Genomic DNA, 19,082 nt, shown 5'->3' with positions numbered 1-19,082 from the left:
CTAGCACTTCGGTATTGCCTACAATGCAGCACGGAATAATAACTAGGTACTGTAAAGTGCACTGATAACAGAATGGGCAGCCTTAGCTTGGAGTCTTTGCTTTCAAGGGGGGAATTTATGCTAAGCAGAGCCCACAGTAAGAACTGCTAATCCAGTTTCCATTCTGGCATCAGAAAGGGCCCTGTCTAGTGCCAGGTGCCACAGAAGAGCTCAGCTGGCCTGGGCCTGCACCTGTGTCAGGAGGCTCGCCTGCCATAGCTTTCCTCCAGCTCAGCGCCGCACTCCCCTGATTCGGGGCCGCTGGATGCACCGCTGGTTCTCACTCAGAGGATGCTCTAATTTACATCAGCCGCTAACAGTCTGCAGTGGCAAAACTGCAGGTTGGATAGTGGGGAGTGTTGCTGGCCTGCCCCTTTCCTCCAGCCACGCCCGTTATGACAGAGAGGGGAGTGGCACTGGAGCAACTGTCCCACCACAGGATCTCCCTTTGCACTAGGGTGACTCTCCCAGGCCTCAATCCACTGGGTAAATTCTCTGCCACTGGAAATGGGAGAAGACTCCACTGAGCACAATGGAGCTGCACCCACTTACTCCAGCAGCGAATCTGGCCAGATTCCCCCAGTACCACAGGGCATGCTCCCTGGTTTGCAAACATCATCAAACCGAGAGCAAGGGCGAGGCCCATTGTCCCCTCCCTATACACAGCCAGTTTCCTTCCCGCAACCTTCACAGAGGCATGAATGAAGCACAAACTGTAAAGAAGCATCTTCAGTCTGAACTCTGAGTTTCCCTGCCTTAAATCAGGCCCTTATTGTTACTAATACCTCTTTGTATGTGTATGGCTGGGGCTTGCTGGAGCTGTGATATAACGCTCTCAGCTGCAAATAACATGGCCCAGCTGTTCCAATGGGGATAAGAGGGAAGCTGTTTTAGATAAGAATCATGTCACTGTAGCTCTGTAATAAGAGGAAACGGGGCAGGGATTTTATTGTACAGCTTCCGAGTTCTAAAGCTAAAAGATTTCATCCACTTCAAATAGCCAGTCCTGTGGAGCCAGACAGGCTAATTTCTAGCCTTGCACGTTCTCTCCAAGAGCAATGACAGGACACAGCAAACTGAATGGGGATTAGGCAATCAATTCAAATCAAGCTCAGAAAATGAACTGGAAGTGAATGGTCTCAGATGCCAGGCCGAGAAGAAATCCACAAGAGCAAATTAGTGCAGGAGGAGGGGAAGACACCTTGGAGCCAGCACCCCAGGAAGGTGAACCACAAGGGTCATCCTGCCTTTTGGGGGAGAGGTGGAGGGAGTGGACACAGAGTTTGGAAATGTACGGAGAAGCAAAATGACATTCTGTCATCCTTCACTGAGGCAGCACAAAGGACAGCGCTGTTTTCATTCTTCAAAGCAGGATCCTAGTCATGGACGCTAGTGCTTTAGGTGAGACAAGGATTTTAGCCTGTTAAAGTTCAGACTGTAAGAAGCATGTTATACCTTCTGTTTTCTTTGTAACCTGTTCTTATCCTCGCTCACTGTCTCTTAAAAACACATACTTAGTAACAAAGGGCCAGATGTGTTTTCACAATCAATAGATTGCAGTGCTGTGGTGTTACACTGGGGCTGATCCTCAGCTGAATCAAATAAGCTTGTGGGGGTGTTGTCTCTCTGGGGACACCTTCCCTGGTAATGGCCGTGAGTGTCCAGTGACAGGGGCTGGACACTACTGGAGGCTGCTCTGAAGGAGTTTGGGGACTGGGGTACGGCCGGCAAAGCAGAGCTGAGGTTGGCCCAGCCCTCAGAAGAGAGCTTGAGTGTCTGAAAGACTGGAGGCATTAGGGAGCTGACATCCATATTGGCAATATGTCCCAACTTCGTATCACCTGCAGATTTTATTAGCACACTCCCACTTTTTGTGCCAAGGTTATGAATGAAAATGAGAATTAAAATTGGTCCCTAGACCAATCCTTGAGGATCTCCACTAGTAACCTCCCTCTAGCCTGGAAGTTCACCTTTCAGTGTGACCCACTGTTGTCTCCCCTTCAACCAATTCCTTATCTACCTTTCAATTTGCGTATTAACCCCCATCTTCTCCAACTAAATAATTTCCCATGTGGAATTGTATCAGATGTTTTCCTGACATCCCAGTAGATTAAAGCTACTGCATTTCCTTTGTCTAAAAAACTGCGATAGTCTCAAAGACCGAGATCAGGTTGGTCCGACACGACCTACCTTTTGTAAAACCATGTTGTATTTTATCCCAATTACCATTTACCTCTATGTCCTTAACTACTCTCTCTTTCAAAATTTGTTTTAAGACCTTGCATACAATTGAAGTCAAACTTTTCCAGATCACTTCCCCCCTCCCCATTTCTTAAATATAGGTACTATATTAACAATTTCCCAGTCATCTGAGAGTACAGATTCATTAAAAATCCTTGCTATTGGGCTTGCAATTTCATATGCCCATTCCTTTAATAGTCTTGGATGGAGATTTTCTGGAGTCCCTGATTTGGTTCCATTAAACTGCTTGAGTTTGGCTTCCACCTCAAATGTAATAATTTCTATTTCCACATCCTTGTTCCCATTAGCCACTGTCCAAGCACCTCATTATCCTTATTAAAAACTGAGGAAAAATATTTGGTTAGGTGTTGGGCTATGCCTAGATTATCTTTAATCTCCACCCGATCCTCGGGTTTAATAGTCCCACTTCCTCTTTCCTTATTTTCTTTTTATTTATATGGCTATAAAACCTTTTACTATTGGTTTTAATTCCCTTCGCAAGGTCCAATTCCACTTGGCTTTTGGCAGTTTTCACTTTTTCCCTACGCAGTCTCACCTCCCAGAGGTAGCTTCCCTTGCTGATCCAACCCATCTTCCATTCCTTGTAGGCATTCTGCTTTCTCTTAATCACCTATCTTTGATGCTTGTTCATCCAGTTTGGTCTGCAACCCTTCCCTCTGATTTTTTTCCCCTTGCTTGGGATGCAGACTTTAGATACTTTAAGTTAAAGCTGCAGAAACTAATTCTAAGCCTCCTCCACATTCAGAACCTTGAGTTCATCAGTCCAGTCCACTTCCCTAATTCCCCTAATTTTATAAAGTTTTCCCTTTGAAATCAAGTTGCAGACCTATTTTTGTTGATCCTTCCATTGAGTTTAAACTGAATTAACTCAAATCACTCGAACCAGTGTTGTCCCCTACAACCAATTCTTCTATGAGGTCCTCACTACTTATCAACACAAACTCTAAAATGGCATCACCTCTTGTCGGTTTGGCAACTATTTGGTGAAGAAATCTCTCAGCGATCATAACTGAAAAAGTCTGGGCCCTACCATACTTAGTAGCACTTGTCCTCCCATCTATATCTGGGAAATTAAAGTCCCCCATAATCACACAATTCCCAGTAGTGCTTATTTCATTACAAATATTTTAAAGAGGTCTCTATCCATATCCAGATCAGATCCTGGGAGTCTATAGCAGACCCCAAGCACTCTCCCAGAGGAGCCTCTGTTACCTTTCCTCCCCAAAGTGATTCTGACCCAAACAGATTCAGTTTTATCCATTCCATCACTTCTAACTACCTCATCATTGATATACAATGCTACTCCACCACCTTTACCTTTATTTCTGTCTTTCCTGAACAGCACATGCCCTTCAATACCCGTACTCCAGTCATGACAACTATTCCACCATATTTATGTTATCCCTATATCATCTGCTCTCACTTCTTGCACCAGTAGTTCTAGCTCCTGCATTTTGTTACCCACACCCCTCACATGGGTGTACACACATCTTAGCTATTTGTGCTTGGCTTTGCCCAGATTCCTCACCCGATTAGACAGAGTAATCCTGCTGCCCGTATCGCCTATCTGACTGTTACTGTCAGTGCTACTGGCACTGCCTTTCCTCTTGATCTCCATTCTCCTACCCTCTGTTCCTTTCTCCATTGCCGTGTCCCCTTTCACTTGATTTGCTTCCTGCTCAATATTAGATTCAGGTGTGGAGATGAGAGGAGCATCTCCCAACCATCTCCCCTGAACTCCTAGTTTAATCAGTTGTGCCACCCTCCATCCTCGAAGTCTATTTCCCTGCCTACTCAGGGGGAGTCCATCCCATGAGAACAGTCCCCTGCCCATGAATGCCTCCCAGTAGTCAAACATCCCAAAGCCCTCCCTATGGCACCACTGCCTGAGCCATCTGTTGATCTTCATCATCTTGTCTCGCCTTCGTTCTCCTCCCCCAGGGACAGGTAGAATCCCACTGAAGATCATCTCAGCCTCCATTTCTTTAAGCATCTTCCCCAGCCTGGCAGAGTCTCCCTTGAAGCATCGCAGCATCATTTGTTCCTGCATGAAGGACAATCAGTGGATTCTTTCCAGCTCCCATTAGGATCCTCTTCAGCCTCAGGTCCACATCCCATATCTTAGCTTCCCGGTCGTCGGCAGGTGGGATTGAACCCGGGGCCTCCGGAGCTTAGTGTGTGGGCTTCTACTGCATGAGTGAAAAGCCAACTGGCTGTTAAAATGAGTCTGCTCTACAGCCTTAGCTATCTCTCTCTTTAAGTGGTCTCAGTGCCACTACATGGGACAGAGCACCATGCCCAGAAGGTGTTTGGGTTACAAGCGCACCCTTCTGTTCTCCGCATCAGCTCTGGGGACAGGCCTGTCTGTTCTTCTTCGCAGGGAATCCACAATCACATGGACCTGCCTCTTCCTGGTGATGGTGCGATTCTCCAGCCTTCCACCTTCTGTTTTTTCTGACTGCAAGTCCTCTTGTCTTCTGTTCTCACTTGCAAACTTCTGAGAGTCATCCTCTGTCCTGCAGAGGCTCTGAAATCCATTGACTCTTCCCCTTGTCTTGCAGAACTAGCCACTCTTCCCTTCTGTTACTGCCTGCCTCTCCCCTTCATTTTCCAACTCAGCAAACCTGCCCCTCAGTCCTGGGCACTGCGAGAAAGTGTCACAAGGGGTGATAACCCAAATGCTAAATCCTGGCCAGTTTTCACCACAACAGTTCCACCTCCAGCCTAGGTATTTCCATCCTTCCTGTTTCCATTCCCTGCCCCAATGGGGCTACTTGCATTAGCACAGTTATGCGCTGTGTAAGTGTTTGCTTCACTAGAGCCCAAGTTACTACACCAGGACCCGAACCAAAGCCCTCTCAAGCCTGTGGAGAGTCTTCACAGGCTGTAATTGCCTTTGGATAAGGCCCCGATACACATTCGCCATTTGCATACAGAGATTTGTTTCTCGTGCAAATCTCCCACGTTTTGATACTAATCTATCAGATTTCAAGTAATGGAAGCGATAACGTGAAAGACGTTTTAACACACGGCTGAGCACAGCACTAGAGCATATGCTGCTGTCCTGGCTGGAGAATGCTCTAAGTGACATAAATGATCCTTCCCATTCCTAATTTGTAAGATCACTTGTTTAGGATCTACCAGAATTACGATATGTTTGTGGTGAAGGGGGTAGGTGTTAGAGCTAGCTGTTGCCTTAAAAACTAACTAAAATCTCTTTCCCTATAAGCAGATGGGTGGAATTAATGACTTGGAAGGGAAGATGAGGACACTGCCAGGTGCCATTGCAAAGCATTTCATCTGGGAAGCATCGTTATATAATGAATGTAATCTCCCCCCTAGTGCCTCACTAACTAGTGCAGCCAATCAGCTTGCAGTAGCCCTCCTCTGAGTGTTTAATGCTATGGTTCAGTTCAGTTCATGTGCCCTTTCCACGTCCTTATTGCTAAGAAACAAACGTTTCCAAGCCTGTGGCCTAGACAACATGCGTGTCACCACCCCACTGTGTGGGAGACTTCTTGTTCCTGCCCAACATTGCGAACTGCCAAGAGCTGAGGGCTACCTCTCAGACATTCACCTCTCCTGCATGCTGCTGTAGGGATAAGCACCTGTTCCATATGGTGTCTATAGCGCTACAATCATCTTGACCATTTAGCTTCAGGTCAGCTTTCGGTGGAACAGTTAGGACCCAAAACTAATCACAGGTACCATGGCAAACGCATTTCATTTGAGAAAACCAGTTACGGTTGCTAAGTGCGAACAGGGACAGAACCAGGCACTTGAGAGCAAGGACATGAATAGTTAAGCGCATCAGAAATCTTATACTCCCCGTATACTAAACCAAGACCTGATCCTTCACTCCTTTACACCAGTATCCCTCCACGAGAGCTCACTGTCAGGAAGTATTTTCTGATAGTCTGAATTGGTTTGGGGGGGGGGGGTTGGTGAATTTCATTTCCTACATCCTTTCTGAAGGGATATTAATTTTTCAACATTCGGAACTCTTTAGCATGCATAGAGCACAGGGCCACTTTACAAATCTATGCTGATAAAGGGGTATACACCTTTATGCTTCAGCCTCCCGCTATCGGAGGTTAGGAAGGAACTGTCTCTTTGAGCAGGTTACTTCCTCGCTACCTACTGTAGAGTTTCTTGCACGTTCCTCTGAAGCAGGTGGTACTGGCTGTTGTCAGCGGTGGGACACTGGGCTAGACGGACCACACTCTGATCCAGTCTGGCAATTCCTGTGTTCCTACGTTGCTAACTGGGTGGCCCCTTGGCACGTTCAGCATGTTCACAGATGTACTTGGAAATGCTGACTGATAGCACCACATTTTTAAAGGGGTCTCCATCGAGCCTCTAACTTTGCAGGGAGAGTCAGATGCTTCCAGACCTGACAGCACTTGGATGTCTAACGACTTGATCTGAAGGTACAATCAAGCAGACATCTAAGTGCTTTCATTTGCACCCACACTTTAAGTGCAGGTGCAAAGAATGAGGCTGGTTAACAATGTGGCCTGTAGGCTCTGCCAACTGAATCCCCAGGCGGGTGGGAGGGTTTCATTACCAGCCTGTACAGCACCTTGCTGTTCTGTATGCACCGCACGGCATAGGTCAGCTCCCTGAAGACGCTCCCTTCCAGCTTGGCTCGCCCTTGCGAGCAGACAAAGACCCCACCTTTCCCGTCCCTGAACAGGCACTTCCGAATGAGGCATCCTTGCAGAGAGCTGGCAAGAGACTGGGCCTCCTTGTCCCTCTGCAGCTCCTGCTGCAGAGTTTTGAGCTCCAGGTCCCTCTGCAGGGCGGTGAGCCCATTGGTTTGCGGCCTGCTGTGGATCACGTGGGCCAGCATGTGGCTCAGACCGTGGGCCCGATAGGACAGTTTGTACATCGACCGGTCATCTTCCTCATTCTCGCTGCTCGTGCTCAGCTCACCATCACTAGAGTCTGTCTCCAGGGTCATGGCTTCCCCCTCCTTTGCTGTATAAAGTTTGCCATTAACTTCAGCCTCTCTCTCATCTGCTTTTTCAAGCACCAGCTGAGTCTTGGAAGCAGGAAGTAAATTATTTTGGTCCCCACCCACCACGATCTCACAGGTTCTTAAGTTCCTCGCTGGCGGACCGCCCCAGCCGCCCTGCTTCGACGCGTTGCAAAGCGCAGGGTCTGATGCCTGTAACAACACGCAGTGGGACTTGGCCAGTGTGGTTAGGTGTTTGCAGGCCCAGTTCCTCTCAGAGGAAGGGATGCCCTCTATGGTGACAGAGGCGTTTTCGCTGCCAGTGAACTCACAGTTTTCCAGGACCCCCAGGGCCACGCTGTGGAAATGGATGTTGGACTGATTGAAGGTGCAGAACTTCACCTGGCATGTCCCCGGGGCGTGGATCTGCAGCTGCCCATTCTCAAAGTTGCAGTTGTCGAACTGGACGTGGCCAGAGGTTGTCTGGAGAAGAATGATCATGAGACAAAATAAATACAAAAATAACTCACATTCCTGGGGATACCATTATGTCCCATTCCACTTCTCAAACCATTCCCCCTCCAAAACACACACATCTAGTGGCACAAGGAACTGGCATGTGTCATGGGTAACTGACACCCATTGGCTTCTGCACCAAGAGTCCATGCATTTAACTGCCCCAATCTCAATCAGTTACCTTTATGATGCTAGATAGTGTGGCATGCTCCAGCTGCCACATCCCATCAACTAGGTGGCTCAACATGACCTGTTGTGACCATTGAACTGAGCAACATCCATCTACTATGAGCTGGTCCCTACCCTTGGCAGTTTTAGTTGTTGTCACCCTTTTTTACACAAGTTGTTGGGCTCAGTACAGGCGTAAGCGGGTGAAATGTAATAGCCAGTGATATAGAGGAGGTTGGACTAGACATCCTAATGGCCTCTTCTTGCCTTAATATTTATGAATGTACCAGGAGCATATACAGCATCTGCTCTACATACTATCACACATGCTCCATCTGTTGTATGCCAGGTCCCAAGCATTCTGCAAGGAAGTTAAATGTTTCTCTCACACATCTATGGGTCAGCGTTAGGCAGGGAGATTTGCCTTAGCACTGGAAACTTCATTCACTCTTCACTGTTGTCCATGTGAACGTGGCGCTGGATTGCTGACATCTGTCATGTCGTCAGCTGTCCCTTCCATGGCTCGGGAGGCTTTGTGACACAAACCAGCATAGCCTGTGTGCAGAAAGCCTTGGAGATGAGCCTCAGTAATCTTTATATACTTTGTGGTGAGAAAAGACAGGACTCTCCTACAGGAGGTGCTATAAAGCTCTCTGCTTATCCCCACAACAAGTATGAGACACGCAGTGTCAGTGTCCCCACCTTGCACTGACAACATACATGAGCCATGACCCACAGCGGTCTGGTACAGTGGTCCCCAAATAGTGGGAGAGATTTCGATAAGAAGATACAATCAGTGACTGGGAACAGGAGCTCCCAGGCCACAGGAATCATTTTGCACAACTCTCCAATTTTTATACCTGACCTTTTCTTCGTCAGCCACACATTGCACATTCCCAGGGTAAAGGAGCAGACTTTCAAATCAAAGCGCTAAGATAAACAAATGAAGAACATTGCAGTATTTTAGTGAGAGATCAGCTAGATCGTGCATTTAACACCTACATCTTTACCCCTCCTCTTTTTTTAAAGCTACTTAAAAGGGACACTGTCAAGTCAATTTCAGGCTAAACAAATTATTTTGTAAAAGCTTTTGCAAAATCTAAGCTCAATTCATGGCTCCATCTTCTTTTTAAAATAAAAACACCAATGGGAAATGGACTTATTTGGAAGGAAACATTCTCCACTCACTGTCTGCAATCCAAATGCTGAAGCGTTGAGCTGATTATGATCCAGAAAGCAAAACTGACAATCAATGAAAGGGAAATGTATCTACTTTCATTGTGGAGGCTGAGGGAAATGTACAACGTCACTAAACGCATGCAACAGTGAAGAGTAAATTAATCTGTGTTTCAATAATCTAAACAAACACAGAGCAGGAAATCTATTGTTTATTAAATATGATTTTTTTTTACCCTGACAGTTTTTCCTTTTAATACTTGTATAGCACTTTTCCTCTGAGCATTTTAAAAACAATTAAGTTAAATGAAGTAGATAATTAAATTATTTCTAAAAACAACAGAGTTCCACTACTCCTGTAAGGTAGGTTTCCATTTTACACACAGCTCAACTGAGGCAAAGCTCTAGAGGCAAGAGGTCAGATTTTCAAACTTTTACTCCCATAGCTGCGCCTCGAGTAGCCCGATTGGCTTCAGGGAGTACAAATATCTGGACCAGGCCTCAAGGTGACATGGGCAAGGTCAAACAGCTACCATGCCAAAAAGAGAATTCAGGAGTCCTGACTTCTCCAAGCCTTGGTAACACTACTAAAAAAGAGCATGAATGATATCATGTGTGTGCATCCTCCAGGAAGACACGTCATAGGGACCAGTCTGACCTGCATCTCATAGACCACAAATACCACCCAGCACCTGCACACTAAATCCAACAACCAGAATTAGATCAAAGTATTACAGCCATCAGGAGACTAAACTACTGTTAGCCACAGGCAGAGAACAGGAGGGACTGAGGTGCACCGGCGCCCAAAGCCCTGCAATGGCAGGGAACTGATTTACTGAGATTCACCCAGATGCCCCACACTCCAAGCTGCAAAGGAAGGCAAAAACCCTTCCAGGTCCTGACCCGGCAGGAAATTCCTTCCCAACCCCACATATGGCGACCAGTTAGACCCTGAGCATGAGAGCAAGAACCAGCCGGCCAAAGAAGAGAATGCTCAGTGCCGCCTCAGAGCATCGTCCCACCCCCACACCCCCCCATGTCCCATCTCCAGCCAGGGCCACCTCGAACGCTCTAACGACACCCATTGTGAGAGTTTCAGACCCACCTTGTACACAACGGGGGTGAACCAGGCTGGCATAAAGACCACGTTGCACAGGCGAGTGGTTGGGCAGTGCTGATCAATGCTGACCAGCAGGGCCACATCTCCTAGCTTCCCCTGCCCCACGATCTCCACTGGCACCTTGAGGATGATCTCGCTCTGCTCTTCGTATACCCCCGGCAGCAGCACGATCCGGTCGTAGACGTCGGCCGAGGCCAAGGCGGCTCGGAGGGTATCGAACTCGCAGCCCTGCCCAACGCGGAGGACATGGCGGTCCTTCTTCCTTCGGAACAAGTAGAAGCAGTTGGAGGACTCAAAGTCCTGGGCGTTTTTGGTCCAGGTTTTTGAGGCGACGTAGTGCTGTTTGAAGGCTTCCCGCCAGGACTGGGGCTCCACATCAGGCTGGTTGGGCCAGTTCGGGTGTCTGCATTCAATGCAGCCAAGGCACAGCTGGCGCCATCGGGTGTTATCCAAACTGAGGATCAGCTCGCACCAAGCTCGGCAAACGAGACTGCAGCGGCCAAGGTCGGGCAGACGCAAGTAGGATAAAATCAGGCGCCACAACTCCACCGGGAGACCACTGACCTCCATCGTCACCTAGCAACAGTGGGACACAGACAGGCGTTAGACCATCAAAGGCAGGCATTGGTTAGACCTGTGACAGTTCCTTCCTGTGGCCTCAGTCTCACTTCATTCCCTGTAGATGTCCATTGGGTTTGTTCTGCAACCACTAGCTCCACCCCCCCTCAAGGGCTGGCTGTGCTGCCTTTGCCCTTCTCCTGGCCCCTGCTGACCCAGAGAGAGGGGCCAGGACTGAAAAGTGAACCCAACCTGCCTGGATGGCTGTGCAGAGCACCAACAACTCACTCCCTGCAGAATCCAAGTCAAGGCTTCAATGCACATCAGGGGCCTCATTCAGCACGGCCCGGTGCCTCATGTGGGCAACTACACCAGTGCCAAGGCAGAGCCTGGTGCCACCCGACCAGAATGATGGCCTTTCACAGCCACTGGGCACTGATGTAAAAAACAACAACCATACCTAGCAGCCGATGGGCCCCTGGAGCGGGTGACCTGGAGACCAAGGAACCAATCAGGTACGCCTGTTCTCTGGGCCAGACTCCGTGTTGCCCTGTGACCATCTACACCAGTGCAAAGGGACAGGTATAACAACCCAAACAGCACGGGCACAGGGTGTCTTCAGCAGATGGGTGTTTCGGGAGACAGACCGGGGGCTGCTGCAAATCCCCTATAGGCTGTGGGCAGGAGGAGGCACAAATTAGGACAGGCTATATCAGAGGCTGAACCTGCCCTTATAGGTCTAAAGGAGGATCAGGGTGGTCATGGGTTGCATCCTCCTGATCCTCACGTTCTACCCATGCTGCCGGCTGCTCAGCTAGCCAAAGGACAAGGTTGAATTTTTTAAGTTGACTGGGTGTTTAGAACTGTGGGGCTTTGAAGACTGCTCCTCTAGGGCATAGTTTGGGTACTCAGCTGTCAGGCATGGGAAGACAGTAGATCTTCCCCTACAGAATATAGCTGCCTCTTCGTGAGCAGCAAGATCCTTACAGAGCTGGATATTTAGCCCTCCCAAGATTTAAAAAATAAATCCCTGCTACTCCGAGACCCATAGGGATTCTGGAAGCATGAAACACGCTTCCGTTATCCCTCTGTAGCAAGCTGACTTACTGGCTGGTTAAAAGAAAAGGAGTACTTGTGGCACTTTAGAGACTAACCAATTTATTTGAGCATAAGCTTTCGTGAGCTACAGCTCACTTCATCGGAAGCATACTGTGGAAAGTGTAGAAGATCTTTTTATACACACAAAGCATGAAAAAATACCTCCCACCACCCCACTCTCCTGCTGGTAATAGCCCATCCAAAGTGATCATTCTCCTTACAATGTGTATGATAATTAAGTTGGGCCATTAGGCTTGAATAGAGACTGGGAGTGGCTAAGTCATTATGCAAGGTAACCTATTTCCCCTTGTTTTTTCCTACAACCCCCCCCCCCCCAGACGTTCTTGTTAAACCCTGGATTTGTGCTGGAAATGGCCCACCTTGATTATCATACACATTGTAAGGAGAGTGGTCACTTTAGATAAGCTATTACCAGCAGGAGAGTGGGTTTGTGTGTGGGGGGGGGGGGTGAGAAAACCTGGATTTGTGCTGGAAATGGCCCAACTTAATTATCATACACATTATAAGGAGAGTGATCGCTTTGGATGGGCTATTACTAGCAGGAGAGTGGGGTGGGGGGAGGTATTTTTTCATGCTTTGTGTGTATAAAAAGATCTTCTACACTTTCCACAGTATGTATCCGATGAAGCGAGCTGTAGCTCACGAAAGCTTATACTCAAATAAATTGGTTAGTCTCTAAGGTGCCACAAGTACTCCTTTTCTTTTTGCGAATACAGACTAACACGGCTGTCACTCTGAAACCTGGCTGGTTAAAGGCTCTGCTATTCAGCCCTGTGGCTTGACATCTCTTGAGATGTTGTGTGAGATGAGTGACTCTGTCCTGTCACATCCAGGCAGCTCTTAGAATCTCAGCACAAACAGGGCTGAATTTTAGGCTTGTAGTCTGTAACACTCATTAAATTCTTCAGATGCACCTTGGTCACTCTAGGATGCCCAGGGTGGTAAGCATTGCTTTTCATTTCTATCCTGCAGCTTCAGGACTCCCAGGAAAGGGGAGTGGGGGATAAAAAGGACTACCTGCCTCTATAGATCCTGCCAGCACAATAATCCCCTGTGCTGTAAAATAAATCAAACAGAGGAAGAGGTAGCATTGTACCTCACACTCAGAAATGAAAGGCATTTGGGTTTAGGGAAGCAGGAAAATCTCTATGTGGAAGGCGCTGTCTGCAGAAGGTCACAGCAGACAACTGAAGGAAGGAGTGAAATCCAGGGCTTGACGATGGTGTATTGACTAGAAGAACACTGAACCGTTTGCATGAAGTGCCGTGGCACTCTGCAAAGTGATGACGTAAAATGACACTATCTGGCTGAACAGAGCTTCTGGTGTGCACTGAGAGTCAGACCTACTGGCTCCAGTGACATAAATAAGCTTTTGCTGCTTTTTGAGTTCTGACGGTCCTAACGCAGCTATGGGTCTGTGAGCCAGATTCTAGTCCAGCTTGTGCATCATCCACAAAACGGATCACTCAGTTCTAATCAGTGAATCGGGTGCAGACGCAGTGGGGCTGCGCTGGTACCAGTAAGGCAGTGGTTCTCAAACTATTTACCACTGTGGGCCGCATATGCAGCTCTCTAAGTGTTATGTGGGCTGCATCCAAACAACACGTATACTACCTTTATAGCCCTGAGGAGGTCACATGGGCCACAGGTGTATGCTCATTGGGCTGCAAGTGGCCCACGGGCCACAGTTGAGAACCACTACAGTAAGGGCTCCCTTTTAAAACAAGAGTGGGTACAGGCCTGACCAAGGGTAGCATCTGGCCTTTATCCAGTGCCTTTATTACTAGAGATGAAGTGCAAAGAGAAAAGGACCTAGCCTGACCTCAGAATATAATATGCTTGCAAGATGCTAACATCATGGACACAAAATAAACTGGGAACCTCACAAACAAACCCCAATCACGTGACACAGCAGAACTGTGCACTAAGGTGAACTTTCCAAGGCGTATGCCAGAGGTAGGCTTCCCAACAGGCAACTGTATTAAATGAGGAACTATGGTTTATGAGACGGATGTTCCCTTTTGGGGGCCTGATCCCCTAGCCACTCAAACTACAGCTTCAGGCCTTACCTTTGGGGAACCCATCATGACCTTTTGGATTTACTTGGAATCCACCCGAGCCAGGACAGTCATAGCCAGCTTCTTGACTCTGTACAGCTGGATACCCCTATGCCAAGCTCAGGAGAAGTGGGGCCAGCAATGGCTGATGAAGTTCTGGAGCTCTTGCCTCCGCTTCTCATTCTTCATTTGGGACACAGGTCTAACTAGGAGCACTTGGAGATTCTCTGCAGCCTGATTTCATCAGCTCAGTATTTTTTTCAGGGGAGGGGCCGGGGAGGGAGTCAGTCCTTCAAACAATTGAAAACTGTGCTTCATATTTCAAAAAATGAGTTCTTCTTTCATTGGTTTGGATTCCATGATCTGAGAAAGGGAAATCCAGCTTCTGAGCTGAAACAGACTTTAATTAACATAAGAAGCCTGTAAAAGAGGCACTTCTAAATGATGGAACATTTGTATTCAGATCAATAGATGAGGGATTAGCCATGAAGAACCCTGGGGAACGTGATTTGGGATGCATTCTCAGCTGAGCTATGCTCACCGGTTCTCTGTTATGATAAAGAGGCAGCTATGTGAAGCAAACCCAGAGGATTACATTTCTTCCATAATGATGTGCCCAGTACATCTTGCACCATCCCATATTCACCTTTCCAGTGATTTCACTGGGGTTTGGATCATGCCCATAACACATACAGAAGTTTCTCTTTACTGCCCACAAATGTCACAAAGAAACAGAGACAGTAGTTAACTGTTGAAAACTTAGGTCAGCGTTCAAGGATTAGTGGGTCCAGACATTATGTCAAATCTGTCTCCACAAGAGATTTAAGATAATTTCTCTCTATTTTAGCTCATTGTTATATTTGTTAAATATTGTGCTCCTTCTCCCATGGGCCCAACCCTGCATTCCTCCAATGGGAGGGCTGGGTGCAAAAGGAACATAAGACCTAGCTGGCTGGCTGAAATCTTAACTCCACTCAAGTCAGTGGCAAAACTCCCTTTGATTTCAACAGGACCAGGATTTCACCCTGGATTTCTACCTTAATTGCAAGCCACAATACATCTCTCTCCTACTGGAGACTTGCAAGTACAATCCTCACAACAATATTTTCATAATGCCATGCTATCCATAGCTCTCAACAGACACAAATATTTATTCTCGGCAAGCATGAAAATGGCTAAAAATAAAATGTCCTGTTAATATGAGCTCTGTGGCTGGAAATGTCATTACTGGTGACCAGGAAATAAATCTATAATGAAAAATAGGGTCCTGAATCTTCCACCCAGGCTCTCCTTATTGCAGAGCAACCGTGTTGAATTAATGATGTATATTACAGAAGTGTCTAGAAACCCCAGCTGAGATCAAGCCCCCAGTGTACTAGGAGCAGCACAAAGACAGCACCTGCCCCCAGAGAACTTACCACATAAGCAGACAAGACAAGCAAAGGGTAGGCAAGGGGAGAAAGCAGAAGTGGTCTGCACAACGTCCAGGGGAAGGCCACTGACTGAGCGGGCACAGAACCCAGATGTCCTGAGGCCCAGTCCAGTGCTCAGTCTACCAGACCACACGCCTCAAACACAGTGTGGTGGTTCTGGTCAGTGGCTCTAAACACAACATCATATGGTTTCGTATTTACTCTTTCCCAATGACCTACTCATTTGACTTTATCACCCCTTACCAGCTGAGTCATGAGCTCAACTTGTTACTTGAAAAATCAAGATATGTTTCATAAAGTTTAAAGTCAGAAAGAACCACTAGCTCATTTTTCTGTGGATCACAAGATATCAGATTGCATCCAGGTACCCCTATGTTGAGCCCAGTGACTTTAGTTAGACTAAAGTAATTGGCCGCAGAATTTTTATGACTTGTGATGATATATGAATCAGAAAAAAAGTAAACTCAAGTTACTTTCCTATTACTAGGAATCTAGATTATTCAAAATAACCATTTGGGAAATCTAATTTACTTTTTACCATTTATACTGGTTATTTATACGGCTGTCAAGAAATTGAAAATGTAGAAAACATCCAAAAATATTTAAATAAATGGTATTCTATTATTGTTTAACAGTGCGATTGTGATTAATTTTTTAAAATATATTGATTTCACTTAGAACACAAAATACAAAGTGTACTGTGCTCAGTTTATATTTATTTTTATTACAAATACTTGCACTGTAAAAAACAAAAGAAATAATATTTTCAATTCCCCCATTGCTAGTCATTTAGTGCAATCTCTTTATCATGAAAATTGAATTTACAGATGTAGAATTATGTAAAAAAACCCTGCATTCAAAAATAAAACAATGTAAAACTTTAGAGCCTACAAGTCCACTCAGACCTACTTCAACCAATCACTCAGACAAACAAGTTTGTTTACATTTGCAGGAGATAATGCTGCCCACTTCTTGTTTAGAATGTCTCCTGAAAGTGAGAACAGGCGTTCTCATGGCACTGTTGTAGCTGGCATCACAAGATATTTACAAGCCAAATGCCCTAAAGATTCATATGTCCCTTCATGATTCAACAGCCATTTCAGAGGACATACCTCCATGCTGATGACAGGTTCTGTTCAATTAACGATCCAAAGCAGTACGGACTAACGCATGTTAATTTTCATCATCTGAGTCAGATGCCACCAGCAGAAGGTTGATTTTCTTTTTTGGTGGTTCGGGTTCTGTAGTTTCCACATCAGAGTGTTGCTCTTTTAAGAGGTTTCAGAGTAACAGCCGTGTTACTCTGAATGATGCATCCGATGAAGTGAGCTGTAGCTCACGAAAGCTCATGCTCAAATAAATTGGTTAGTCACTAAGGTGCCACAAGTACTCCTTTTCTTTTTGCTCTTTTAAGACTTCTGAAAGCAAGCTCCACACCTCGTCCCTCTCAGACTTTGGAAGGCACTTCAGATTCTTAAACCTTAGGACAAGTGTCGTAGCTATCTTTAGAAATCTCACATTGGTTCCTTCTTTGCGTTTTGTCAGATCTGCAGTGAAAGTGTTCTTAAAACAAACGTGCTGGGTCATCATCCGAGACTGCTATAACATGAAATATATGGCAGAATCTCCCCCAAAGAGTTCAGTCACAAATTTAAAGAATGCATTATTTTTTAATAAGTGTGATCAGCATGGAAGCATGTCCTCTGGAATGGTGGCCGAAGCATGAAGGGGCATATGAATGTTTAGCATATCTAGCACAGAAATGACTTGCAATGCCGGCTACAAAAGTCCCATGTGAACAGCTGCTCTCACTTTCAGATGACATTGTAAATAATAGGCAGGCAGCATTATGTCCTGTAAATGTAAACAAACTTGTTTGTCTTCGCAATTGGCTGAACAAGAAGTAGGACTGAGTGGACTTGTAGGCTTTAAAGTTTTACATTGTTTTGGTTTTGAGTGCAGTTATGTAACAAAAAAAAATCTACATTTGTAAGTTGCACTTTCACAACACAGAGATTGCACTGCAGGACTTGTATGAGATGAATTGAAAAATACTATTTCTTTTATCTTTTTTGAAGTGCAAATATTTGTAATAAAAATAATAATATAAAGAGAGCACTGTACACTTTCTATTCTGTGTTGTAATTGAAATCAATATATTTGAAAATGTAGAAAAACATCCAAAAATATTTAATAAATTTGACTTGCTATTCTATTGCTTAACAGTGCAATTAAAACTGCAATTAATATTGATTAATTTTTTTAATCACGAGTTAACTGTGATTAATCGACAGCCCTAGTTATTTCCTATCCTAAATTTGATTATTGTCTTTGTTCAAGCTGAATAAATTTCACTTTTCTTTCTAGTCCGTTTCATTTCCTGGTGTTAGGATAAGGTCACAAATTCTACTAGGGCAGGTGTGGGCAAACTTTGTGGCCCGAGGGCCACATCTGAGTATGGAAATCGTATGGTGGGCCATGAATGCTCACAAAATTGAAGTTGGAGTGCAGGAGGGGTGAGGGCTCTGGCTGGGGGTGTGGGCTCTGGGGTTAGGCCAGAAATGAGGAGTTCAGGGTGTGGAAGGGGGCTCTGTGCTGGGACAGGGGTTTGGGGCATGGGAGGGGGTCAGGGGTGCAGGCTCCGGGTGGCGCTTACCACAAGCAGCTCTTGGAAGCAGTGTCATGTCTCCACTCCGGCTCCTATGTGGAGGTGCGGCCAGGCGGCTCAGCGCGCTACCCCATCTGCAGGCACCGCCCCTGGAGTTCCCATTAGCCACAGTTCCTGGCCAATGAGAGCTGCAGGGGTGGTGATTGGGATGGGGGCTGTGTACGGCGCCCCCTGATTATCCCTAAACATAGGAGCCAGCAGAGAGGGGGCATGCTGCTGTTTCCAGGAGTCTCAACATATGCGAGCGGAGAGGCCTCTGACCCTGCTCCCCGGCTGGAGCGTGGGAGCAGAGCAAGCCCCAGACCCCGCTCCCCAGCAGGAACTCAGGGGCCGGATTCAACAGACTGGAGGGTCGGATGTGGCCCCCAGGCCATAGTTTGCCCACCTCTGTACTAGGGCATATTGCAAAACAAACACAAATTTGCATTGAAACCGCTTACAATTTGTATTAAAAATGCTTAGAATCATGTTTTATTTTCTATTTCTTACACAAAATTGAAATTCTGGGTCTAAGTCACCTAATAAGCTTTAACATTACCAAAACTAATGATTACTTCTTTATATGCAGCAGGAGGTTCTGAAATCTATTCCCCGGGGTCATTCAGGAAGAAGTCTTTGGGGCCCTCACTTACGACTGAAGGCTATGTGACCCTGGAAGTCTTACAGTCTTTTGTCTTCCATAGTCGTAATCATGGCCTTCACAATCAAATAGCTATCAGAAGTACAATAGTTAAGGGAGCAGCGTTCTACCCAGGGCTTTATATGGGAAATTTATTAGTCCTGGGCTCCCTGTTATTCAGCTACTATCCATTATAGTTACAGAGTAGTTTCCCATATCTCAGAGAATAAAGTAATAGTGGCAAAATCAGATACCCTACTTCTTTGTATTGTCCACCTTGTCTGTTTAGACTGGGGATTATGGATGGAGCCCGGTAAGGATAAATTAATAATAAGTATTATTATTTACATAACAATAACAACAAAGATCACCTATAAGCACTTGTATAGC

The 19,082-nt window shown here is 46.2% G+C and overlaps 1 protein-coding gene across 7 annotated transcripts in view; it reads right to left on the bottom strand.

Moving 5' to 3' along the window:
* The window catches only part of FBXO10 (F-box protein 10), a 69,711-nt gene that overhangs the window by 44,624 nt on the left and 6,005 nt on the right, over nt 1-19,082 (bottom strand). For 2 of the 7 annotated variants that reach the window (XM_075128876.1, XM_075128878.1), the window contains exons 2-3: nt 10,224-10,814; nt 6,869-7,741 (exon numbers count right to left, since the gene is read on the bottom strand). In XM_075128876.1, coding sequence (XP_074984977.1) covers nt 6,869-7,741; nt 10,224-10,808 — 1,458 coding nt within the window. In that variant the 5' untranslated portion in view covers nt 10,809-10,814. Of the gene's footprint in view, nt 1-6,868; nt 7,742-10,223; nt 10,815-11,256; nt 11,617-13,984; nt 14,705-19,082 lie in introns of those variants that run through there. The other 5 variants (XM_075128879.1, XM_075128874.1, XM_075128875.1 and 2 more) reach the window with 5 other exon arrangements.

The sequence above is a fragment of the Caretta caretta genome, chromosome 5, assembly GCF_965140235.1.
Source record: "Caretta caretta isolate rCarCar2 chromosome 5, rCarCar1.hap1, whole genome shotgun sequence".
NCBI lineage: Eukaryota > Metazoa > Chordata > Testudines > Cheloniidae > Caretta > Caretta caretta.
Note: the sequence above shows the minus strand (reverse complement) of the source record. Positions and strands in the feature narration are given on the sequence as shown.